The sequence below is a fragment of the Rattus norvegicus genome, chromosome X (assembly GCF_021556685.1).
Source record: "Rattus norvegicus strain SHRSP/BbbUtx chromosome X, alternate assembly SHRSP_T2T, whole genome shotgun sequence".
NCBI classification, from domain to species: domain Eukaryota; kingdom Metazoa; phylum Chordata; class Mammalia; order Rodentia; family Muridae; genus Rattus; species Rattus norvegicus.
The window spans coordinates 21,752,344-21,778,477 of record NC_141554.1 but is presented as its reverse complement, the minus strand read 5'-3'; the positions used below and the strand labels follow the sequence as shown (position 1 = coordinate 21,778,477).

Here is a 26,134-nt window from a genome sequence, read left to right as displayed (position 1 = left end):
TGGTTATGTCTGAGGAGCTACAGATTCCCTTTAAATAAAACCGTGAAACAACAATGTTGAAATTAACCCAAGAAACACCCTGAAACTTTCTGGGGTTTTATCCCATCCCTGGTTCAAATATCTTTCCATGGAAAAGAAAGGGGACAGTTTGGTAATAGGGCACAGAAGAGAGGAAACAAAGAAGAGGAAAAACCTAGGAGAGAGGAAGCAACTTCAACTGATTTTCTGTTTTCATTTGTTCTCAAACACGGATATTATAACAAGTATTAAAGGTAAAGATGTGCTTTGGAGTAAGACATACCAATTGTTCATATTTCTTAAGTACTGTGTAAGAATTGGATATGTGTATATGACAGGCAATGATTGGATCAGGATAATTACCATATCTGTCACTTGAACATTCATTATATCTTTGTCTTAGGAACGTTCAAAATCCTCTCTCTTTTTCTAAAACATGAAGTACATTATAGGTCTTGTCACTTTGCCATAGAGCACTAGACCTACTCCTGGGACAACTGTACTTCTCTGCATGTACACGATTAACTTCTGTAGCTTCTCCATGTAAGGATGTGCTTAGATGGATGTTTACACTTCTTGTGGTGTGTGTGTGTGTGTGTGTGTGTGTGTGTGTGTGTGTGTGTGTGTGGTATGTTTATGTGGAGGTCAGAAGACAACTTCAGAAGCTCATTCTTGCCTTTTACCATGTGGGTTTGGGAAATGAACTCAGATCTACAGGCCTGGTGGCAAGTACTGCAGAGCCATGTCACTGGTCAGTCGTCTATGATTTTGATAGTTTGAATACTTTAATATTAGCATGTGTGGTGGATTCTGCTGGTTAACAAGTAAGCACTGACAGTAACTGTAAAAATTTCGCTTAGCCATGTTGGGCTGAACTTTAAGAAGTTGCTAAAAAACTAAAATGTGGTCAAGATGGTAGAGCGTTGGTAACCTCACGGAGTTCAGGCTAAAATCAAGCTTCTTTAATTAACTCTAACATGGACCCTATGAGGACTAACAGTGTGTTAGTCAGACATTGTATTTTAATAGAAAACGATCTAGCGTGAACACCCCACTGCCCTTTTTGTGGGGAAAATTTTTTTCGACATAGAAAAGGAAAAAAAAATGTTTCTTTTAAAAACTCATCGGTGAGGTTTGCATTTGACCTAATAAAGGTACCAGCAAGCTGAGACAAAGTTAGCATTGTCCACCACGTCCTGAGAACATTTGGAGCTAAAGGGGCTTCTGGGGAAATCTGACACCACACAGGACTATAGGAAGCCCACATCCATACAGAACATTCGCACAGAGTTCACCGGGAGAATGTCTCACCTTCATGCCAAAGGTGAATATAGTAATGACTATTTTCAGTATGAGTGTCAAAGCCAGCTGCCACATGGCACTGTAGACTCCCACGCCAGCAGGTCTGTCAGGCAGCTCACCGCCTTTGCTAGTGTTGAAGTGGTTCTCATAATCACAGAGCTTGGAGGAGTCCAGGAGGCCGCAGTCATTGAACAGTTCAGAAATGAGCTCACTTGTGCTCATCCGGGTATATTCATTGGGGAAAGCCAAGATGGCAGTGATGGCTGTCACAATGAGGACCTCGACAACAGGATACTTGCCCAACTGTGTGGTTTTACGCTTCCGACACCAGGCAATGTTTGTGCGGATAAACAGAGCGCCCCAAAGGCCACCGAATATGCCTAGCACAATGAATGGCACGAGCTCAAAGAGATGCCATGGGGTGTGGAACTCCACATAAAATAGAACTAAGCGGCTGTTTCCAAATGGATTGATGGAGCGGAGCGTGAATGCTGCCACGAGAGCAGCGAAGAAGGAACGCCACAGTGTTTTGAGGGGAAAGTAGTAGCTGACCTACAAGACAGAAGGCAAGAAAGGAAACTTAGTCAGTATGCCAAAACTGTTTCAAATGAAATGCTGGGGTTGATGACATTATAGTGAAGACTGAAAACTTTCCAGAAATTTCTGGTTACGTGCCAAAGGACCAAGTTGGGTAGAACACCTAGGAACTGCAACATACATCAATAGTGGCCAAGATTTCTACTATAAAGGTATGTGCACGCTCTATAGACAGAAGTCATTACCTCTTCCAGGCTGAACAATACTCCACCAATAGGGGCCCCAAAGGCTACAGATACACCAGCAGCTGCTGCAGCTGATAAGACCTACAATCCAAAACATAAGATCAGCAATGGGATAACATGGCTTCCTTACCTTCAATCACATTTTTAAAGGAATGTTAACAGGCACAAAGAATTTAAAAAAAAAAACCTACATGGCTAACCACTTTCACATAAGCAATGCTAATTGGAGTCGACAGGTTATACTGAAATGTGTGCGCGTGTAATCAGAGGAAAACGAAACCATCAATTTGGGAAGGAGCGAGTGGAGCAGATAGAAGAGGGTGGAGAGAGGGAAGGAGAGAGAGGAAGTTGTGTACTTATACTTTAATAAAAAATCTTAGAAGGAGCAAAAATACACAATTTACATGATCTATAACATAAAAAGTGATATGTCCTTGGAGTGCAAATGCTAGATGTTGACAACATACATTGCTCATGTGTTTAAACAAAAACAAACAGCCTTTACTTTCTGAGTGAGGCATGTGTTCAATTCTAAACTGAGGCCCCTGACAAGTACTTTGCTGTGCTGTTTCACAAGCATACTGTTTGGCTTATTTTATTTTTTGAAATTATAATTATATCATTTCCCCCTTCCCTTTCCTCTCTCCAAAAACTGCCATATACTCCTCCTTGCTCTCCTTCAAATTTATGACCTCCTTTTTATACTAATGTTTATTACATGCACACATGCCTACGTATGCACACAGACATATCTAAGTCGAACCTGTATCTCAGTCTGTATAATGCTCTATATAGCGTGTGTGTTTTCTGAGCTCACTGCTTGGCACTGAATAAGCAACTGCTGTGCTTGGCCTGTGGCAGATGCTTTTTCCCCACTTCTCAGCAGTCCTGGGTTGTATGCAGGTCTTTGTGTAGGGCTGAAGCCTTGTGGGCTCTCTCCCGAGGCCAGTTTAGGAAACCTTAAATGCGATATTATAGACGGCTCTAGTAACATAAGAGCAGTTACGGTTTACAATCGCCTACCCCCGTAGCCTAGTCCAGTCTCAGTGGCCTGTAGAAACACAAACAGGGAGGCAACTAGACTTGTGGAGGCAGAGGAGACAGGTTGCAAGGGAAGTGGAGGGAATAAAGCATCAGCAGGAAAGATAGACGAAAGGGGGGTGGGGACAAGGATTGCCCCGTGTGTGGAAGCGTGGGCATGGGAAATGTGCAGGGCTCACACTAGTGACGTGAACAGACTAGAATGAATAGGAACAAGTCATTTCCTTCAATACTAGTAGCTGTGGAGAGACATGATTCCAAAGCATATGTTAAAGATAAAATTGAGCAAAATTAAGAATTTCTGGACAAAATAAGTGGCTTTCTGGCTTCCTAGTTCCTGTTTCTCCAGGACTGGCAGACCATCTAGGGAGATGAAGGAGGGCAAGAAGGGAATGCTCTGGTGCTAACTTTCAAAAACTTGAGAGCTTTGAAAAGTCGTAGCTCAAAAGACTGTCCTTTGAGACAGAGAGGGAAGCCAAAACTCAACTTGTAAAAGGAGAATTTCCTGGATGGGTTTCGGATGAAATAGGAGCGGGGCAGGGAGGAACAGGACTCTTGAGTTTTCTATTAGCGAATGGAATCTCTGCACCCCCTTCCCACTCGCATCTGCTTTATTTCCACAGGTCTGCTCACCCTGATAAGGCCGCTGCTCCTAACACGCTGTGCGGCTATTAAGAACCACCAGATAAGATAGCTTTCACAAGGCCTTGGGTTTAGACCCCAGCACCACAGGAAAAAACATTAGGGATATATCGGTGCTCTGGAAAATAGACTGAAGATCCAGCTGTTCAGAAGAGTCCACATCTGGCAAGCTTCAGAATAACATCTCAGCTTTTATAAGAAATCTAGTTTCTAGCTCAACTCCATCGCTGTAAGGCAGTGATACCCACCACCATTTGTGCCCCTTAGAATGGTGTTCTTTTCATGATTTCACTTATCAAATTTCACATAGCTTCATTTCTTAAAAGATTTATTTATTTATTATATATATGTATACTGTTGCTGTCTTTCACTTGTCTAATTTCACATAGCTTCATTTTTTTAAAGATTTATTTATTTATTATATATAAGTACACTGTAGCTGTCTTCAGACACACATCAGAAGAGGGCATCATATCCCATTACAGATGGATGTGAGCCACCATGTGGTTGCTGGGATTTGAACTCAGGACCTCTCGAAGAGCAGTCAGTGCTCTTAACCACTGAGCCATCTCTCCAGCCCTTCACATAGCTTCTATGTTCTTCTCCCACATGACAATCTCCTCACACGCTCTCTACCACTCCTGCTTGCTTTCCTCTCGTTACTGACTGTTCCAGGAACTTTCCCTACTTAACAGCCCACACTTAAAAACTCCAGCAGTTCAGTTTCCAGAGCCTGTGGTTAATCTTTTTGTGTTTCTTTTTCCTTCAGGAGAAATCACTAGGTTCCAATTTTATAAGAGGTCCTTTTTAATGAAATGATCTTGGCCTTGGCCTATTTCATCCATAGTTTTTTTGGACCCTTCAAGGAAAATAAAGCAAGAACTACTGCTTCCTTAGGTTCTTAATATTGCACAATAAAAGCAACCAATGACTTGGGACGATTTCTTAGAACATTCTTCCTCCTCAAAACAGTGCACATTAACACCTGGCTGATGTTAGCACAGGCACAGAAATACTACAGTGGAAACAGTTTAGCTGAGCTGAAGTAAGAGGCAGGCAGAGGGTGGTCTATCTAACACAGGGAGGAACTAAATCAAGTGTGGCATTTAGTAGCAAGAAACAAAGAAAACTCTGCCATTTCAAATGCGCTGTTTATATTTACTCCTCTAGCCACAGCAAGTCTATCATTTTCTGTAAGTTCTTTTTTTTTTTTTCGTTCTTTTTTTCGGAGCTGGGGACCAAACCCAGGGCCTTGTGCTTCCTAGGCAAGCGCTCTACCACTGAGCTAAATCCCCAACCCCCATTTTCTGTAAGTTCTTAAAAAGATTTATTTATTTATTCTATGTAAGTATTCTTGTCATGCTCTTCAGAGATACCAGAAGAGGGCATCAGATCCCATTACAGATGGATGTGAGCCACCATGTGCTTACTGGGATTTGAACTCAGGACCTCTGGAAGAGCAGTCAGTGCTCTTAACCATTGAGTCATCTCTCCAGTCCTTACTGTAACTTTAAAAAAAATTTAGCACATATATATGCATACAATAATGAGTTCAAGTCCTCACTTCTTTCCCTCTGCCTTATTTTCCCATGCACCATAAGTACACGTTGTTCACAGTTTACAATAAACTCATTTCCAAATATTCTGGGGTTTTGCGGATGTTCATCTTCATGCATACAGGTATGCGCATGTGAGTGCATGCAAATGTATGTGCAAGGGGAGGCCAGAAGTGAACTCGCACCAGGCACCATCCACGTGGTACATTGAGAAAGTGTCTCTCATTGGCCTGGTACCTGCAAGCAGACAAAACTGGCTGGCCAATGAGCCACAGAGGTTTGCTGGTCTCCACCTACACACACACACACACACACACACACACACACACACACACACACACACACCCTGTGCTGGGATTAAATGTGCTACTTTTTGAAACACTGGGTTCTAGGGACTGGAGAGGTGGTTCAGTGGTTAAGAGTACTGACTGCTCCTCCAGAGGTCCTGAGTTCAAATCCCAGCAACCACATGGTGGTTCACAACCATCTATAATGAGATCTGATGCCCTCTTCCGGTGTGTCTGAAGACAGTGACAGTGTGCTCACATATATAAAATAAAAAGATTTAAAAAAAATATGTTCTAGGCCCCCATGTTTGCAAGGTAAGTACTTGATTGACTAACACATCACCCCAGCCCTAGATATTTTCTTCATAAGTGCATAGAAACATATTTTTAATTACTCAAATTATCCCATAAACAGCAGTTTCTGCAGTCTGATGTCAACAGTCCATGTCAATATACTTAGGGCCATCTCATTCTTTTACATGGATTCATAGTTTTCTGTGATGTGAGCAGAACACAGTTTTTATCAAGCCCCTATTTCATGACCTTTTTCTAATTTGAGACTTCTACAATATTAAAAGCTTTGTATTGATATCCTTAGACACCTGTGGATATACACATGCTGACTGGCTAGACGATGGACTCCTAGAACTGAACTCGCTGAACCAAAAGCTATTTGAATTTACCCGAGTGAAACCCCCAAATTCTTATCTCTTCTGCTCCTGGGAGTGGGGAGTGTTTGCAGGGGGTGGGGAGTGTCATTAAGGTCCTTACCTCTCTGCGCTTGGCTTCATTCTTCCTGTATTTGTTGAAGCAGTGGCACAGGATGTTCCCACAGCAGCAAGCCACGTGCACTAGGGGGCCCTCTTTACCCAGGCTCAAGCCAGATGACACGGCCAGCACCAAAGTAATAGTTTTGATGACAAGGGTCCACTTACCCAAATAGCCCCTAATAATGAAACCACTCAGGATAGTTTTGATCTGCAGGCCAAACACAGAAAGATTGAAAACAGACTACATAAATAAACAAGGCTAAACAGTCAAAATCTATACCCCTCACGAGAACTCTATCTCTCCCCAGCAAGCAATATATAAGTACCTGTCCCAAGAGGGATCTCAGTGTGGGAGAAATGCGAACTTCCAGGGATTTGGGGGAGAGTAAAGTGCTGTGTGGCAGCTGGAAAGAGTGTTGTAAGGAAGAGAGGGGATGGCCAAAGAAGCAGGTTCTGAGGATAAGATCAATGTTCAAGAAACAGCCTGAGGAGTACATATAGCCTGGAGTATTTGCCAAAGAACTATGACTTTGTCAGGGAGCAGCCAGGAACTAATATTGTAGGTGCTTGAGTGAAAGCAATCTAAGGCCCAAAATGTTAGGTATGGGATTTGGGCCACCATCTTTCCTCTTCTAGCCCAAATTCTGTGACCCAGGCTGACAGGAGACTTAAAGGAAATTTAGGTGGACTGGAAATACCATCAGACTCTGACCCTGATTAACAGTAACCAAGCTATAGTATATGCAAGAATGCACAGAGTTTGGCAAAAAAAAAAATGGTTCCTACTGTACTCACCTCAGGGATTCCAGAACCACAGGCGTAAGGTGCAAATGCCTTGACAAGAGAGACAGCGAGGAAAGCAAACAGGAGAGCCCAGAGGACATACATGAAATAATTGACTATGTAGGCAAAGGCTCCCTGGAAAAAGACAAAAAGACAGACGCTGGTTTAGTGTAGGTAGCTGGGTGGGCAACTCTTCTCAGTGACCTTTTCCCAGGAGCACAGGCCAGGCCGAAAATGAACAATAGTGAATTTCTTAAACAACTCTTTGCAGGCTATTCATCTGAGGAACTACTGAAACACCATTAGGTCCCTTGGTACTGAAAATCACATGCCTTGCTGTAGTCAAAGGAAATTCTCAGAGGATTGAAAAGTCGAAGTCTTCAAACATGATTCACTTTTGGCTTTGAAACAATATCTCACTCTGCAGCTCTGGTTGCCATACAACAGTGTTCTCGCCTTCCTAATGCTGTGACCCTTTAATACAGTTCTTCATGCTGTGGTGACCCCAACCATAACATTATTCTATTGCTGCTTCCTAACAGTAATTTTGCTACTCTTGTAAATCGTAATGTAAATACAACTTCAACATTTCCTGTTTCAACATCCCATTACCCTTACCCATCTGATATGCAGATGGTCTTAAGCAACCCCTGTGGAAAGGTCAGTCAACCCCTAAAGGGGTCGTGACCCACACCTTGAGAACCACTGTCCTAGAACTTGTCATGTAAACCAGGCTGGCCTCGAGGTCATAGAGATCCAACTGCCTCTACCTAGAGGCAAAGACTGGGAGGCCAAATTCTTGGCAAGAGAAGGCTTGGTTAGTTTTTGATGCAGGCTCTTGATATATAGCCTTGTCTGGCCTCTAACTTGTAGCAATCCTCATGCCTCTGCCTCCCAAGAACTGAGACTGCACACGGAAACCTTAGCTGGTTCCAATTGACTTTTTATTGTTTGATTGTGTTTATTGTATGATTCCATGTCAAGTTTAATAAGGAGTACAATAACCTCCCTAGTTTCTGGAGTGGGTGAACTCTGACTACATATTTAAAGTGATGATGGGCTTCAACATTCCATTACCCTTCCCTACCTTGGTGTTAAATTCTCACGGATTATACTAACTAAAATTTCGAAACATTGTTTTCTTTCTTGGTAACTGTTTACTCAGCATGGTTAGCGTAAGGAGCATGATATTTGGTGGCAGTGTTGTTCCATTTTGTCTCAGTCTTGAATTCTTAAGATTTAACCCTGAGTCTCACACATACTAAAACACATGTTCTACCACTGAGCTATACTCCTATGTTTGTTTATTTAGTTGAGATTTTGTTGCCTTGAGACTGGGTCTCATGTAACCTGTGTTAGCCTTGAAATCATTATGTAGCAGAGGGCACCCCTGAACTTGTTTATCGTCCTATCTCCACTTCCCATGTCCAGCTCTAGGGTGTGTGCATGGGTGTGTGTACCATGTTAATGTAAGTGCCAGTGGGGGCCAGATCGTGGCATTAGATCCCCTGGGGCTGGAGTTACAGGCGGCTGTGAGTTGCTGGATATGGGTGGGTGAGATATCAAACCTTGGTCTTCTCTAGAGCAGCAAACACTCTTCACAGCTCAATGATTTCGAGCCCACAAGCCTGGATATTTTAATACATATATGCATAATGAAATGATTACTATAGTCACCCTCCATAATTATGCTTCTTTGAATGTATAGGACATTTTCAGTCTTTAGTATTCATTGTTTGGTTTCATTTTGTTTTTGTTTTCCAGACAAGTTTTGCCTGTGTAGCCCTGGCTGTCCTGGAACCAGCTATGTAGAACAGGTTGTCCTTGAACTCACAGAGGCCTGTCTCTGCCTCCTGAGTGTTGGAATTCTCAACTAGAGTTTTCATGTGGCACATTAGATCTCTAAACTTATTTATCCCACCTAATTGCTAATTTATACTTTTGGCTGCCTTCTCACCATTTCCCATCCCTCCCTGCCTTTGTAACCACCATTATAGACTGTTAAGCCTTTAACAACCATTCCACATGTAATGATTACATCTTAGAGAGACTGCTACCACAGACACAGCCAGGAAGTTCATGAGTACAAGCTATCTGACCCTGATAATTCCATGATGCTCCAAAGAATAAAAAGGGAATACTTATTTTCATATGGACAGAATACACTTTTGATATGTATGTGTAATGTGCATGTATGTATGATAATGAAGTAGGACACCTCACTAAGAATGATTCATTAACATTAAGGGGCTGGCAAACGGTGGTACTCTTCCGAAAGGAATACTTAATACCAGGGGTTCTACTTAGATGACAAGTCCATGAAGCTCAGTGGACTTCCAACTTTGCCAAACATCAAGCACTGTGAGAATTTAATGGCCTAGACATGGAGAATCAGGACTCTGCAGGTTTCTTAGTTGCGAATTTGACAGAACTTTTCCATGATCTTAGGTCCTACGAGCACAATTATTTCTTTGTTCTTTAAGAGTAGCTGCTGAGCCAGTGGACCCCCGAGGTGGGAAACAAAGAGGAAAGGCAGTGAAAAGGAAACCAGCAGAAGCTGGCCAAGGGCAGAGACCAGGAGGCCAAACTCTTGGCAACAGAGGACTTCTTAAAGCGTCACAGACTATTTCCCCCCGGGCAATGATTTCATTCATAAAAAGAGCCAAAGAAATCTGCAGCTCGAGCAAATGTCAAGCTCTGCTTTACAAGGAACTGTGGAACAGACCCATGATGAAGGGCTAGTTATTCAGGGACAGCACAAGGCACCGACTCACATCATCACAAAATTCCAGTTCTTTCATTCTCCCTCTCTCCCTCCTGCTTTTGGTTATCATTTTGTATATATAGCTAGAGAAATGAAATGGGTTGGTGATCCCAGTCATGAGTAGAGAGTTCACCTAGCAGATTCAAGAAAACATTTCAAATGTTTTATGAACAGGGTAAATGGTTAAATTTTTTTAAATTTATTTTTGTTGATTTACAATTATGTATGATTTTTAAAGTACAGTATGATACTTTGATACATGTATATATAAGGTAGAGTGATCAAATCAGGATATTAGCATTTTTACTTACTTAAACATGTCATGTTTATGTTTGAAACTTTCTAACTCCCTCCACTTCCTTTTAAACTATGTAAGAAGGGGATATGGTTCACTGTCACCTAGAATACACATGGCCTGGGGCCCAATGCTTAGCCTTCTATCGATCTTTAGTTGTTGTAAAGTACAGTTACAGTGCTGTTGCTGTTTGAACTGTAGAACTCCTTTCTCCTCTCTATTTGCTCTTCATTACACAACTTCTCTGTCCCCTTCCTTTCTCCGCTGCTAGTGACCTTTACTCTACTCCTTGCCTCTATGCAATCAGATGAAAGATACATTTTAAGAGCAGAAGCACATATTCTGGTCTTACGTCTACCTCACTAACAGAACAGATGAATAGAGAGGGAGTTCAAGGGGTACCGGTTTCTACTAGTAAACCTGAGAACTAAAAGGTTTGTTTTGTTTTGTTTTGTTTTGTACGCTTTTTCAATGGGAGAGATCTGACATATAACAAAGTACTGAAAGAAAGGAAGAAGCTGAAACACAAAATTATTATGTGTTGAAAAATACTTGCTTAGACAATAATGAATATACTGAAAAAATGTAAGAGACTGGACAGCTTTATTTCCTAGATCTCTGGCATTTTGACATCAAATATACCTTTTAATTGGTCTAATTCAGTGCTCAGGGATAAACTACTTTGTGTTTCTATATGATGGACATGTTTTAAACCACTGCATAACGTTTTGTTAGAAATTACATCTTACCTGTTGTCGATCTGTGGCATTTCTATAGAAACTGTTCGAGAAAGGCAGCCTTAGCTACACGATGTACTAACAGCTAAGCAGTAGAAGAAATAGAAGACTTCTCTAAAACAAACCAAACTTTTAAATATAAGCAGAAAATGCTTCCAACATGTCTTACTCGACAGAAACAGGGCTGAACTTAAATCACAAAAGAAGACAGCTGGCCCCACTTTCTTTTCCATGAACGAAAATAGGGGAAGATTTCCTAATTGCCAGGAGTACAGTACAAAAATTGAAAGGCATATCAGGATGACATTTAGTGGTACAGAAGTCAGCGTTGGACATTACCTGATCTGTGCTGATGATAAGCTGGGACCAGCTATTCCACTCCGGACATTTGTCTCTGTCTTCAAAGGTGACATGCTCGGAATTCCAGCAGCAGTGCTCATGGTTAAACCAGAAGCCCCCTGTGCATATCCCTTCTTTTAAGTCTGTCATCCAGTGAGCAGAGATGTCTATGAGGCCAGCTAAGGAACCTGTTTTAGTTGGGAAGAAAGGGAAAGAAAAAAGGTAAATCCCACTTCTGAAATTCTCCCTTAGGGAGTTAGAACAGCTCTGTCAGTCCTAGTTCACCTAGAACTTCTTTCTGATTGTTGGCTTGCTTGAGATTTCACTTACTACCCCTACCCTGACACGAGTGTTGGGCTGAAGAGATGCTTAAGAGCACATCCTACTCTTACAGAGTACCTGAGTTCAATTCCCAACACTCACATTGCATAGCTCATAACTGCTTGTAACTCCAGCTCTAGAAATATTTCTGGGTTCCAAGTATCTTCAGCACCCACACTTATACATATATACCCACATACAGACACAAACATATATACAGGATTAAAAACTAAAAAGAAACACCAGGATCTGTGAACTATGTATACTTGGGGGAACAAGGGAGAAAGCAAATCACTTGGGGGAGAGGGAAGAGTTTGGTCTTGGGACTTACTAGACATAATGAAGGGACTGCTTTGGTATAGTTTAGGACTGGCATCCATAAAAGAAGTAATTCGTTAAAGATCATGTGACTTGCTAGGCCTTTAATTCCAGTACTCTGGGAGTTCAAGGCCAACCTGGTCTATTCAACATGCCAGCTAGGGCTAAATAACGAGACCCCATCTCAAAACAAAAAACAAAAAGATCATGTGATTTTTCCCTCACATCAGGTTGAGTGAACAAAAATTCCCCACACTGAAGAATTTGCAATGCCTATAGAGGGAAATGGATGGGGACTGTGGGTGACAGGCAAATCCTGTACAGCAGGATGTGCACCGTGGACAAGAAGGACTTGCACAGTGGTACGGAGGCACTATAAGCTAAGGACATTACATTTATAGCGGTATAGAATGTTGTGTGCACAGGTTGGATGGATGCAGAGACACTTCGGATGTCTACTAAACCTAGGGTATAAACACACTAAATTCATCTCAGTATTTGTGCAGCTTGGCACCCAACTGGAGCCAAGGTTGTCCCTGAATCTGCTGCCTGCTTATCCATCCCCTTCCCTTAAGTGGGCTGCCTTGTATGGCCTCAGTTGGAGAGGATGTGCCTAGTCCTGCAAGGACTTGATGAACCAGGAAGGTGGGAGGATACCAAGGGGGGTCCCTTTCTCAGAGAAGGAGAAGAGGGAATGGGGGTAGGAGCTGCGTGAGGAGGTACTGGGGGAGGGTGATATTGGGATGGAAAGTAAATAAATAAATGTTTAAAAAATGAATCAGAAGAAAATTCTCAAAAAATGTTTCAGTCTCACCAAGTAAGCATATACAGAATATCCCTTAAAGGAATTGACGAGAAAGGAAACAAAAGAAAGAGTGGGACCGTAAGTACTATGACGGGTAAACTGATGGGCACTAAGATAGTTAAAGTACTTTACTTCTGGCTGTCATGTGCCAGTTAAAGGAAGAAACTCTGGCCAAGAGAAATTAAATGGTCCAGAATCGTGCTTTAGGAAAAATGGTAAAGGTGTTCTAAAACTCACAAGCCCCGAATCCCCAGACTGATCCATTCAGACACACTGTTTCTGTTATGGGTCTCTAACATTTAAAAACAAAATGTCCTGTGTGTACGAGAGGGAAAAAGAGTCACTGGCTACGTAAAGACAAGAAACACATTAAACAGTGGAAGATATTGTGCTTACATTCTGTTGGGTGAAAAAGGCCATGTTATGTGTATGTTTTGGTAAGTGCTACAAGGGTTCCCGCCTACTTGAGTGCTCTAGTCAAATCGAGCATTTTCTAACAGCTACTGTTGGCAACTCCAGCCCTGAGACTTCTGTTCCAACTTTTATTCCATTTACTGCCTGGGTTCACAGAATTAACAAGGCCTTCTAGTTATATGCTTTGCTCTCTCTGGCTGTTTCACATGTGCATTTTGTATTTTACACAGCACTGCTATCTTCTGTCCTGTGTTCTTTATTTCTACATCTCCCTTTTTACAAATGGCTCTTTCTTCTCGAGCTATAGATTTTATTAGTCTTCCCCACCCCCAAAGGATAGTGTTGCGTCTTACGCTACCTACCAATGTTTTGCCCTTCCTTTCTTTCCAGTGACTATCAACACTTGAGATCTGGTTCCCAACATGTAGCTGAGGTTTCTTTGAGAATGCTGAAGTGTTTCTAGTCACCAAATGTATGACCTTTCCTCCTTTATGCTCCTTCTGTTGTTTTCTCTACAATATTTGGCATTATAGACTACTCACAATCTATTATTGACCGGCTTCAAACTGTCTTCTCTCCAGCCGGAAGGCATGGCTGAGTACTGTCAACCATGGGCTGGCAAATGTGAGGGCCAAATCCTGTCCAGCTTTTACATCTGTCAGTAAAGACGTCCCAGTAACAGCCAGCCTTATTTGTTTACCTATGGTATCCAGTTACTTGTGTGCCACAATAGCAGAGTGGCATAGATCTACCGAGATCATTTCACTCACGACTCCTAAAATATTTAGGATCATCTGACCCCTGTAATAAAAAAGCAAAGACTGCCAACCTTTATTCTAAGTGATTCTTTTTAAAATTTTTATTTTCTATATCATTTGTGTATATGCACACACATGTACATGTAGACTCATACATAGAAACAAGGGGTCAAGCTTTGAAAGTTGGCTCTCTCCTTCCACCATGGGTTGCAGGGATCAAATTAAGGTGGCCTGGCTTGGAGAGCAAGCATCCTCCCCTGTTAAGGCATCTTGCAGCCTCTATCCCAGGCAATTCTCGGGATGAAAGAACCATTTCATATTTGCCATAGTGATAAGAGCAGCATCACCATGTACGTACTAGGTTGAGTGCTTTATCTCATGGAGTCCTCAAATTGAATACTTAATGTACTATCTCCATCTCACAGATCAGTCACCAGGGCCTCCAGGAGCTAAGAAACGTGTCCATAGCCACAATCTACCAGTGGCAGAGCAGACATTCTGAAACCTAAGTGTGCTGCAAAGTGAGTTCTTTGCCCAGGTTTCCCAGCTTTCCCACCTAACTTCCTTTTAGTTCAAGACTCCAGATGTGTCTAGGTACCATCTTTAATGCAACAAGGGTGCATTTCTTGGTCTCTTTGTCTGATAGCACTGCTTCCCACATAGGAGTGGAAGTTTACACTAGAACTTGCTGTAAGCTATATTTGCAGACAAAGTATACATCATATACTCTGTGTGTGTGAATGTGTGTGTAGGGGGGTCCTGGTGCATATATGAATCAGAGGACAATTTGTGTAACAGTGAGAGGATAACTTGTAATAATTGGTTTTCTCCATCCATCACGTGACATCATATGGTCCTGGAAACAATCATATTTGGGCCATCAAGCTTGGTGGCAGGCGCCTTTATCCACTGAGCAATCTCACCAGCACTTTGGATAAGGGACACTCAAGACATAGTGTTTGGGGTGGCCAGAGAAAGTTGATGGAGTTTTTAGGAAAATATGCTTCCATAATACCACTCAGAAACCATGAAAAAATGTAATAAGTTCCTGGGGGTAGGATCTTAATTTGCCTTCTTGTACCACCATGAGAGAGGCAGTGACAGCTTTAGAGACAGTAAGAACTACATGGTAGTTCTTGCCTGTGATATCAGCAGTAAGGCGGGTGAGGGAGCGCCTCACAGTTCCATCCAACCTGCATTATACAGTGAGTGCAGGAACAGCCTGGGAGAAATAATGAGGCCCTGTCTTAAGAAGGGCTGTAGGGGTGACTCTGTGGTAGACTAATGTACACGCTTGCGTAGCATGTACATCAATGTGGGCTTTTATCCCAAGAACTGGAAACAAGAACAACAAAACATCACGGCATCTTCTAAACCCCACGCAGAATATGCCAAAAAGCTGTGTCACCATAAAGGGCTCTTCCACACAAGCAGGGAGAGACTGGGGCCGGCTTCTACTTTAAAATGATCATGACATCGTACAGCAGACAAAGTGCGCTTAAATAAATATGTTTCTGCTTTGATTGGAGGAAGCTGATACTGGCGTTAGAACTCATTTACAAATGGGACACAGCGACTCCAAAAGTTCAGCAGCAATTCATTTCAGATGGGAGAGCATAGTACTTGCCTGAATTCAAAAGGGGCACATTACAATTCTGGGACATTAATTTTCAAAAAATTAATTGGAGGAAGAATTGTAGGAGCTGGGGGGGTGGGTCAGGGACAGAACAAGAAAACTCACAGAATCAACTAACCTGGGCCCATTGGGGCTCACAGGGACTGAAACCACCAACCAGGGAGCATGCATGGGTCTAACCTAGCCTGCACATATGTGTGTGCAGTTTGGACTCCTAACAGTGGGAGCAGGAGCTGTGGCTGACTCTGTCGCCTGCCTTGGAGACCCTTTCCCCCACTGGGCTGCCCCTCTAGCTCAATAGGGGATGAACCTAGTGTTACTGCAACTTGATATGCAAGGCAGGTTGATATCCATAGGGGGCCTCCCCTTTTCTGAAGAGAAATGGAGGAGAGGGAAGGGATGGAGGGAGGGAGGGAGATAGAGGAGGAGGGAGGGAGGGAGAGAGAGACTGGGAGATGAGGAAGGGAAGGAAAAGCTGTGGTTGGGATGTACACTAAATTAAAGAACGCTTTGGTTTACCATACCTGATAAAAGGCCAATAAGGAGCATTAACAACCAACCAGAAAAAGCATCGCTCACACTGTGAATTAAGGCCCATGTTGACTCTTTGCTTTTATTGGTAATCTAGGAAAAAAGAAAACATTGGTACACTCTAAACATCTTTCCATCATCTCCAAAAATGTAAACTATCTGGAAATAGAGAACAATTGAGAATTATTTAACTGAGCCAATTCACCAAGGATGGTATTGAACTCCATCAATTTGTTGTAATATCCAAGGTCCACCCCACTTAACACCGTCAGCCTATGGACTGCAGACTTCTACCCTGGATGCCAGCTGTCTGAGAAGAGTTGATGCACAGCGAAGACTGTTTCGTAGAATAAGCGAACACTAGCAGAGCTGAGTGGCAACTTGAAGTTTACTCGCCTGGGCTGTGATTCAGTGAGGAGATTCCTAGGCCTTGATCCCACAAATCTGGAAAGGTACAGTGACCCCAGACACTAAGTGGTATTGGTGCTGGCCTCCTTCAGTTTCAGAGACCAGCAAGTGTATCTGACGCTATCAGCGCAAACACACGGCTTGACTGTTCAAGTCTCACCATTGTCAGTTTAAAGCCATAGTGTTCATCATTTTATTTTGTTTTATTTTAGATTTAAGTTTTGAGAGAGAGAGAGAGAGAGAGAGAGAGAGAGAGAGAGAGAGAGAGAGAGAACAACTTGCTGAAGTCTTTTCTCTCTATCATGTGGGTTCCAGAGAGCAGACGTAAACCATCAGACTTCGTACTGAGTACTTCTGTACACTTATTTAGCTTACTGGCCCGTGTCCATATTTTTTTTTTCGGAGCTGGGGACCAAACCCAGGGCCTTGCGCTTGCTAGGCAAGCACTCTACCACTGAGCCAAATCCCCAACCCCCTGTGTCCATATTTTTGAGACCAATATTCTGCCAGTATCCTTATTGGTACTTCCCCTTCTTTAAAACACTAGTTCTTATCCTGAGAATTGATTTATCCCACCTTCATCTGCAGCAACATCACAAAGAATAACAAATTATAAAATATCAAAAGGACGTATTTTGAGGGCCATCAAGATGGTCCAGTGGCATGTGCATGTGTGCCTGTGCGCGCGCGCGCACACACACACACACACACACTATATTACACTACACTAAATTACAAGATTAAAGAAAAACAGAATCAAAGAAAGAAAACTGAGGCAGGTGATCACAGCACACATTTAATCTCAGCACTCTGTAGGCAGAAGCAGGTGGTTCTCTGTGAGTTCAAGGCCAGCCTACAGAACAAGTTCCAGGACAGCCAAGGCTGTAACACTGAGAAACCCTGTCTCAAAGGAAAGAAGGAAGGAAGGGGGAGAAAGGAGGGAGGGAGAAGAGGAAGGAGGGAGGGAGGGAAGAAATACAGAACAAAGGAAGTGAATGAAATCAGTTGGGAGGCTTAGGCTAAACCTGTGTACAAGTAAGTAAGTTCAAAGCCAACTTGACTAACAGTAAAAGCCTGTTTCCAAATCAAAAGTGAAGAGGGTTTAAGGTATATCTTACCAACAGAGTACTGCCTAGCCTTTGCAAAGCCCTGGATTCAATCACCAGTACTGCATCCCCAAACAAAAAAGAAATTTTTTAAAGCCTGTACCTGGGACAACCTAATTCTAGGCTTCAGGTGTTTGTGGGAATCCTTGTCAGAATCTGGGAGAGGATCAAGAGTTATATGTTTAGATTATCTACCCAGTGAGTTCTAGGCTAGCCTGAATAAAGTCTCAATAAATAATAACAATAAAGAATCAAAGGACCTTGGCAGATGGCTCTGAGAAAATTTCCCAGTTATCTGAGAAGAGAGGTGATGAAATTCTTCTGTCCAATGTAAACAACCTACACCAGAGCTCTAAATACCTATCACATTAAATTAACATCTTGGATATGACTTTGATCAGTCTTGTGGTTTCTGTTGGTACTGTATGCTTAAACTTACTTTGGTTTTATGGTTTTACAAGAGCTATAATCATATGGAGGTGAACCCATATTCTTCAGTACTGTATTGGGTTTGGGTAATTTGGTTATTTATTCCTTTGAAAGAGGCCCATTTACTTTCCTTGGCTTTAGAGACGTTGCTTTAAGAGGAAAAACACCATAAAAGGGAGATGTGACTGCAGAAGAAAATCTCAAACACTCCTTTTCACTTATACAAAGGCATGTTCTGCATTTCTAAACCGTGAGTGTCCCTTTCAACAACATCCTACAGGAAAAGAAATCACTAAGTACAAAAACCAAGGATGAAATCATAAATATCATACAAAATGGAGCCAGGTATGGTGGCTCTCGTCTCTTAATCAAGCACTGGGGAGGCAAAAGCGTATCCAGGAATTTGAGGTCAGTGTGTGCTACATAAGTGAGTTTCAGGTTAGCCTAAACTTGGGAGGAAGACTTATCTCAAATAGATGAGAAATCAAAAGGAAAAGAAAGGAAAGAAGAACCCTATGTTGACAATAGAGGTTGGGTTCCATCGGCCCTGGGGCTGAGAATAGGAAGGGATACGACGAAGTTAGTTCTTTACCGCCCTCCCCCATGTTCGCAAACAGTTACTCACATACCATCATTGCCTTACCTCTCGGTGCCTATCTCGGTCTCGAGATTTCTCTCTCACCCAATCAATTGTGTTGAAATCATCATAGGTCCCTACACCGGGGATTGGCTCCTCCAAGAAGTCCATGATTCTATTTGAAGAGCCTATTCCACCACCATTGTATGACTTGTTCCCTGTATTGAAGTGCAAACAGATATTAGTTCATTGGACAGTCAACATTTTTAATGTCCCCCTAAACTATCTGAGGACCACAGTTTAGGTGCAATGCAATCACCTAGTGGGGATATCTATCACATTCACAAGTTTCTGTGATCTAGGCTCAAATAAGGAGCAACTAAAGGTACTAGTGAGTGGACAGGGACCCAGGACAGTAAGTACTAGCATTAGAAAGAAGTGACAGGACCTGATGTGTAATGGAAAAGGCATCTATAGAACAGAAGACATGGAGCTTGGAGCAGCTTGGGTTCAGTTCATGGGAAGGGGATGAAAGACTTCGAGGCTTTGCAAATGTCTTACATCAAGAACCACCTTATACTTAGCAAGGCAGTAATTTAATCCTCTGAGGTAGTTTTGTACCCAGTTGGAGACTTGAAAGAAATAATGCTGGCCTCTCCAAGAGTTAAGCTGATTGGAATGTACAAATTCTCCTTCAGTAGATAGAATGCTTTGATCTCCGATATAATGAATGGGCTGGTAGAGACTTTTCCACAGTATGTCGGAAAGTTAAATATTTACAAGTAGAGATTCAGACAACAATGCTTGGCTTACCAATGAACTGTCCTTCCCTGATCCTTCAACCAGGCAACATCCGCGTGCGCTCACTAATCATGGTTCTTAGTGTGCTTGGCATTTAGTTTGTGTGTTACAGCTACTTAGGTGTGGATGTGTTCTATCTGCCTTTTCTTGACTAGCAGGCCTTCAATAGTTTCTCCATATTGAATTTATCACTAGCCCTCCTACAATCTCTTTCTTTCCCCTTTGAGTCAAGTCTCGCTATGTTACTCAGGCAGGCCTAGAACCAGTGACTGTCCTATGTTAGCCTCCTGAGTAACTGGTATTCTAAGAATGCGTCACCATCCCTTGCTCCCCACACTGCCTTAGCACATATGTGCTCGTCAGTAAACATCAGATGATCCAAAATGCAGTCAACAAATGGTAAGGACGAGGGGCTATTTAAAACTAAGCAGTTGTACTGACACATGGTGAGCATTGCTTATAAACTTGTTAAAAATATTTTGGCAACATCATCTGACGGAACAATATTTTGCTAGTAAACTAAAAATGTAAAACAGCATTGAGGAATCTATATAAATGCACACAGGGAGAATGCAGAGTAATTCCATCATTCAACGCACACAGCCAAATCTCTCATTTGCACCACCAATCATGACAGGGACAAAGGCTTCGTCCAGACTATTCAGGAAGAAACCTCTCTTCAGTAAAGGCCCGAGTTGGCCTCAGCTGACTCTTTCTCCATCCTCTCCCTGGCCAAGTCAGCTAGCGGCACATTCATGGCAGAAGTTTAAATGAACAAGATAAATGGAACCTGTTTTACCAATTGTAAGTCTGCTGACTGCCTCATTCAGCTCACTTTTTACAAGCGATTCAGAGGTTTGAAAGGAAAAACTCAGCAGAGCCCGAATCATCTGCTGGAGGGTGAGTCACTCACCGAAGTGGCTTGGAGGAGGTGAACAAGTTAATCTTAAAACCTTAAACCAAAGTCCTTTTGCTATCTTCACTTCTACCTGGCTGTAAAATAGATGTGTGCTGAATCACCACCTCAGCCTAGCCTATCCTGTCAGTGTCATGCTGATAAAGAGGAGAGCTGCTATGTTTAAGAGCTTGGAGGGAGAAAAAGGGCAGAAAGAGAAGAAAGTGTATGGGAAGGAGGGAGCTGAATGAAGCTGTTTCCATTCTCAACTTAAAACACTGAAATGAACGCAGGACAGCAAACAACCAGAAACTGACTCCTTCAAAGCAGGTTAATGTGTCCATTGAATTTCTAGTTTCAGAGTTCTCCTTTCCGGAAGGGGGGAAGGGAGGAGGCAGGATTTTAAGAAGCATCAGAGAGCTGTCTAATGTTACATTAGATATCAAACACGCTCCTCCACCACCCCCAGCTTTAAGGCAAAAGGAAGAGCTGCAACAGCGTCCTGGCAGGAAAAAGAGAATCCTATTACATCACTAGGTAACATGAGCACCACCGCATCCTCCTTTGTCGTCTGGCTCCTGCTAGAGAAGCAATTATCAGGCCCCTAACGCGGGGCAGGCAGTGATTAGAATCCTACTACAGACTGCTTGCCATTCTCCAGATCCCCTGCTCCCGGAGCATGCTTCAGTCCTGGGCTGGGCTCGGTCTGCTTACCTTCGTTCACAGTTTTCTTTTTTTCTGCCTCAAGGAAGAACCAACCTTGGCAGCCCGCATTTGCTCATTAAGGTTGAGGCGCTTTTACAGAAGGAGGCCCCGCTCTGGGGTGCTTTAGAAGGGCACTTGCTGCTTTCACCGCTTTTCACAGCAACAAACAGCCACCTAAAGAGCTACCAGTGCTCCCGGTTGGTCAGAGTGTGATGTCACCGATGAGATCACATGACCAGACCCTTGGACCGGCCTTGGAGAAGGGAAGATTTTTTAACCTAGCACAGAGGCCTTAAAGATGTAGTCTCATCTAAACAAACGCCATCAAATGGGTAGGGGGAGGCGTTGTCAGCTCAGAAGATTAGAGCTCAGACAAGTTTTACACTTCACACCCCATTTAGCAGAAAGAAGCAGACATCAAAGTAGAAATGTCCAAAAACTTTAGAATTACTAGGATTTTTAAATTACTACTTTTGAAATGCGTCACTAACGGGGACTTGGTGACATATACCTGCAGTTCTAGCACTCAGGAGGTTAGCAAGTTTGCAACTGGCCTGGGTGAAATAATAAGACCCTGTCTCAATAAAAAAATCAAATTAAATAAAAAAATAAAAATGAATTTAATATCACAAACATAATGCTGAAAGACTGAGACATAAAAGCGTTCTTAACAGCATGGCTCTACTCCTAAACCGAATGGCAGGCAAGATAGGATATGAATGATGGCAATACAACCAGAAGGAAGAAAAGGACAGAAAGAGGGGATCTACGATACAAAGCTGCATTCTATGAAGAATGTGTGACAAAAGGAAGGTCTCTGAAATGCTGGTCATTTTTCTTGCTATGGTGACAAATGACCAGTTTTCAATTATTCTGTAAAGCACACATATATATTGCATATTTAAAAATACACATATGTGTTGTGTGTCCTTTTATATGTACACACTATAATTAAAGAAAAAAATTGAAAGCAGGGGCGCCAGCACATACCTGAGGTCTCAATTACTTTGTGAGGCTGATGCCTGGAGCCGAGGATCTGGGTCAGCTTGGACAATATAGCAAGACTGTGCTTGAGAAATAGCCTTGTTTTGCGATGGGGAGGTAACTCAGCAGGTAAGAGTGCATGCTTCACTGGCATGAGGACCTGGGAAGGAAATCCTCTGCATGCAGCTAAAGAGTTGAATGTGGCTGTGCATGCTTGTAGATTTAGCACTGCGGCCAAAGCAAGTGGACCCCAGGAGCTCCTGTCCAGCCAGCTTAGCTAAAAGGAGCTTTACCCTAAGTAAAGCCCAGTCTCAAAGCGAACAAAGCAAACGAACGGCAAAGAGAGAAAACAGGATGGCACTTGATATCTTCCTTGTGTTCTCTGTCCCACGCCCTGCTGTGTGTGTGTGTGTGTGTGTGTGTGTGTGTGTGTGTGTGGCGGGGAGCTAGATGTGTAGTTCTGAGGTAGCACATGCTTGGCACACCTGATGCCCTGAGTTAAATCCTCAGTCTCACACTTTTAAAATGAAAAATGTACCTCAGAGCTCCCAGGGACTAAACCACTACCCAAAGACTGCACATGGGCAGACCCAGGGCACATGCTTGGCACACCTGATGCCCTGAGTTAAATCCTCAGTCTCACACTTTTAAAATGAAAAATGTACCTCAGAGCTCCCAGGGACTAAACCACTACCCAAAGACTGCACATGGGCAGACCCAGGGCTCCAACTGCATAGGTAGCAGAGGATGGCCTTTTTGGGCACCAATGGGAGGAGAAGCCAAGGCTGGACCCCCCCAGTGTAGAGGAATGTTGGGGTGGGGAGGAACACACTCATAGAAGTATGGGGAGTGGGGTGGGATATGGGGATTTCCAGAGGGGAAACCGGGAAAGGGAATAACATTTGAAATATAAATAAATAAAATATCCAATAAAAAAAGAAAAAATGTATAAGCTACTACCCAAAAAATAAACCAAAGGTTACAGTATTGGCAAAGTGTATACAAATAGATCAAATGTTTAAATCTAAGAACTCACATTATATATACTTAAAAATCTAAAAACATATGCAATAAAAACAAAATTGCAAATCAAATTACCACAAAGGCCATTTTTTTAAAGTATAGGCTTTCATGTGGCACAGGTTAGCCCTCAAACTTCCTATGTAGTCCTAAGAATGACCCTGAACTTTTCATTTTCTTGCTTCTGCTTCCTGAGTACTGAAATTACAGAGTGCTAGCATTACATATGCTACCACACCCAATTTTATGTTATACTGGGGATTAAACCTAGGGCTCCATAAATGTGAGGCACTCTACCAAATGAATGGCATGTCCAGCTCCAAAGTCAGCTCTTGACTTGCACCTAACCACTTGAAAACCCTGGAGTACAACCAAGAAGACAGAAAGGGCTGTGGCTATATACTAGTTAGTAGAGCACTTGCCTGGCAGGCCTTGGATTCAATCCTTGGGACTGAAAATAATGCCAGGGATAGCAACACAGTACAAGATTGTTGCAAAGTTGAGGACAGTCCAAGTTACATGGTGAGGTCTTGGGAATAAAGAAAGGGGGAGGGAGGGAAAGAAAGGAAGGAAGGAAGGAAGGAAGGAAGGAAGGAAGGAAGGAAGGAAGGAAGGAAGGAAGGAAGGGAGGGAGGCAAGAAGGGGAAGGGGGAGGGAGGGAGGAAGGGAGGGAGGGAGGGAGGGAGGAAGGAGGAAGGAGGAAGGGGCAAGGGGAGGGAGAAAGGCAGGAACAGAAGAAGATGGGGGAGGAATAGAGGAAGTTGGGAAGGAAGGCAGGGAGACAGGTAGGTGGGAGCAGGTAGGAGGGGGAAAGGAGTCTCTTAGTTGTAATGTTCTTTCCAAAGAAAAAAGCAGGATGCCTGTAATCATTAACCCAACCTGGCTGAGCAGCTCCTGCAAGCCCTGATAGTAAATTCACTTCTAAGGCTCCATTATTGCAAAGGCTTTCCCATGTCTGGCCTTATCCTGAAGGCTATTTTTAAGCAGGTCTTAATTAATTGTGCAGGAAGGCCAGTCCAGTAAAGAAGAATAAAACTGTCATCTCTTAACTCCCTAAGTGAATCAGCAGGACAGCCACCATTTAATATCGACCCAGTTACAGTGTGCTGTAATAACCAGACCCTACACGCAGAGCTTTGAAATCTTATTAATCTCATTGGTTCTTTCGGCCCGATACATCCTGAAATGTTAATCATAACACCACTTTATGAAGTGCAAGGCACTGTATGAGCTTTATACTCATTTAGTTCATCATAATTATATCTTGATGAACTAATAGAGCATTAATGAACAGAATTCAAATGGAGTGGAAACTACATTTGCATGCCAATGAGTTAAAACACTGCAAAAAAAAGCAACAGTCGTTTGTAAGCCCGGGGTGACTCTCATACACAACTGAATGTTTAGTTTGTCAGATTAAAAGAAAATTATATGCCTAGACTCAAAGGCCTCCTAAAAATGAATCCTAATTAATCATAATTTTAACTATAGTATCTGAAGACCACTGATAACCACCTATATTATCAAACAGGACATAGGTTTTTAAAGAATTTCATATTTCAACAGACATACAATATAGCAGCCAAGTTAGCAAAGATAGCGTATTTGAGCTCTTAAGTAGTTTATATTTCTATGCAGTTTGCATATGCAGGCACATGTTAACAACATTAGTTGACAATTTCTCACGACGTTCACAGCTTTAAGGAAGACACAATCAGCACTTCTATACTAGGAACCTTTTCTACCCCAAGTAAAGCTCTTTTGAGTACTAGAGGGTTAGTAGGCATGGTGTAGCTTTCCTGCTAAAATGAGGTTTAATTACAATTTAGATTAAGAAGTGAGTCACCAGGTTCAGTTTGACATGCTGGGAGTTTAAAAATTCTTTTCTTGCCTCTGTTCCCTTCTCTGCCAGATTTGTAGTCTTTAACATATGTTCACCATAAAGAATGCTCAGTGTAGATCGATTGAAAGTCTTGGAACCGACACAATATGCTTACCAGTTTTTTGATGTATCATATGATTAAAAACACAATAAAGTAAATATTTAGAGCCAAGCAGAGTTATCTTTCCAGAACACAGATCTAGCCAGATCATTTGGTAGCTTCAAAGTTGTGACTCCTACTGTGATGTTTTGAAAACTTTGAGCGATGATGACCTTTCAAAGAACATTTAGGACAAGTGCAGACAAGGTATTTAAAAATATTCACCGTAAGGTTCAGAATGGTAATTATAACATAGTCAAGATGCCGTGAAGACGATGGCAATGGTGCTGTTCCCCTGAGCTTTCCTTGGGGAGCTGGACTAAGCAGCTTATGCTCTTTCATCAACTCTCTGTACCTGAGCTGACAAATAACGGAGGCTTCTGCGCATGCCCTACTGCAGGCTGACTTTTCAACTACACAGAGGAAACTCATAAAACTTGCTGGTTAAAAGGGACAGCAGGGAGCAACTAGCAAGATGTAATTAGAGCAACAAAATGCAAGTGTCTTTTTAAAAACACCCTGTTATGAGTTTATCTAATGTATCCATGTAATAAGAAGAGAGCAGAGTCAAATGAATGAAGTCTACATTCCAAATTAGGGCAGTAAGGTGAGTCTAGATTTTTTTTGCCTCAAATAAGTGAAAAACAGCTTTGAGAGCATGATGAATGTTGCATACAGAAAGCAAGTTGATGTTCTAAAAGGGACATTATTTACATTAAAACCTAGTTAAAGGATAAAAGAACTATTCACTCAAAGACTGATTTGCATTGCCCAAGTGTGGAGAAAGCGTACAGTAAGCCAGTCAGAGGAAAAGGGAGTGAAGTTTGAACTGGCCTCTCTCTAAGACTCAGCAACGGCCCTTACAAACACCCTGCCTGAAGAAGGTGTCATACAAATGAAACACTGAACCCACTTGGTGCTAGAGAAGGCCTTTTCCAGGTTTCCACCCCACAAAATCACCTTATGTTTAATACTAGAAAACCCCTTCAATGTAAGAATAAGATTCTGATTTGGGAATAATGTTTATTCTAATCCCCAAGCAACAAGCCATTAGAAATTTACCTAGGGGGCTGAATAGTCACTGATTAAGTGAACTAGTTAAACACTAACAAAAACACAAGAGGAGAG

General features: G+C 42.4%; 1 protein-coding gene across 2 annotated transcripts in view; it reads right to left on the bottom strand.

Moving 5' to 3' along the window:
• The window catches only part of Clcn5 (Cl-/H+ antiporter 5), a 154,465-nt gene that overhangs the window by 10,681 nt on the left and 117,650 nt on the right, over nt 1-26,134 (bottom strand). Inside the window, exons 1-8 of one of the 2 annotated variants that reach the window (NM_017106.2) lie at nt 21,030-21,181; nt 18,686-18,837; nt 16,093-16,192; nt 11,317-11,504; nt 7,194-7,316; nt 6,400-6,606; nt 2,103-2,183; nt 1,330-1,872 (exon numbers count right to left, since the gene is read on the bottom strand). In NM_017106.2, coding sequence (NP_058802.2) covers nt 1,330-1,872; nt 2,103-2,183; nt 6,400-6,606; nt 7,194-7,316; nt 11,317-11,504; nt 16,093-16,192; nt 18,686-18,790 — 1,347 coding nt within the window. In that variant the 5' untranslated portion in view covers nt 18,791-18,837; nt 21,030-21,181. 2 annotated transcript variants of the gene reach the window in all.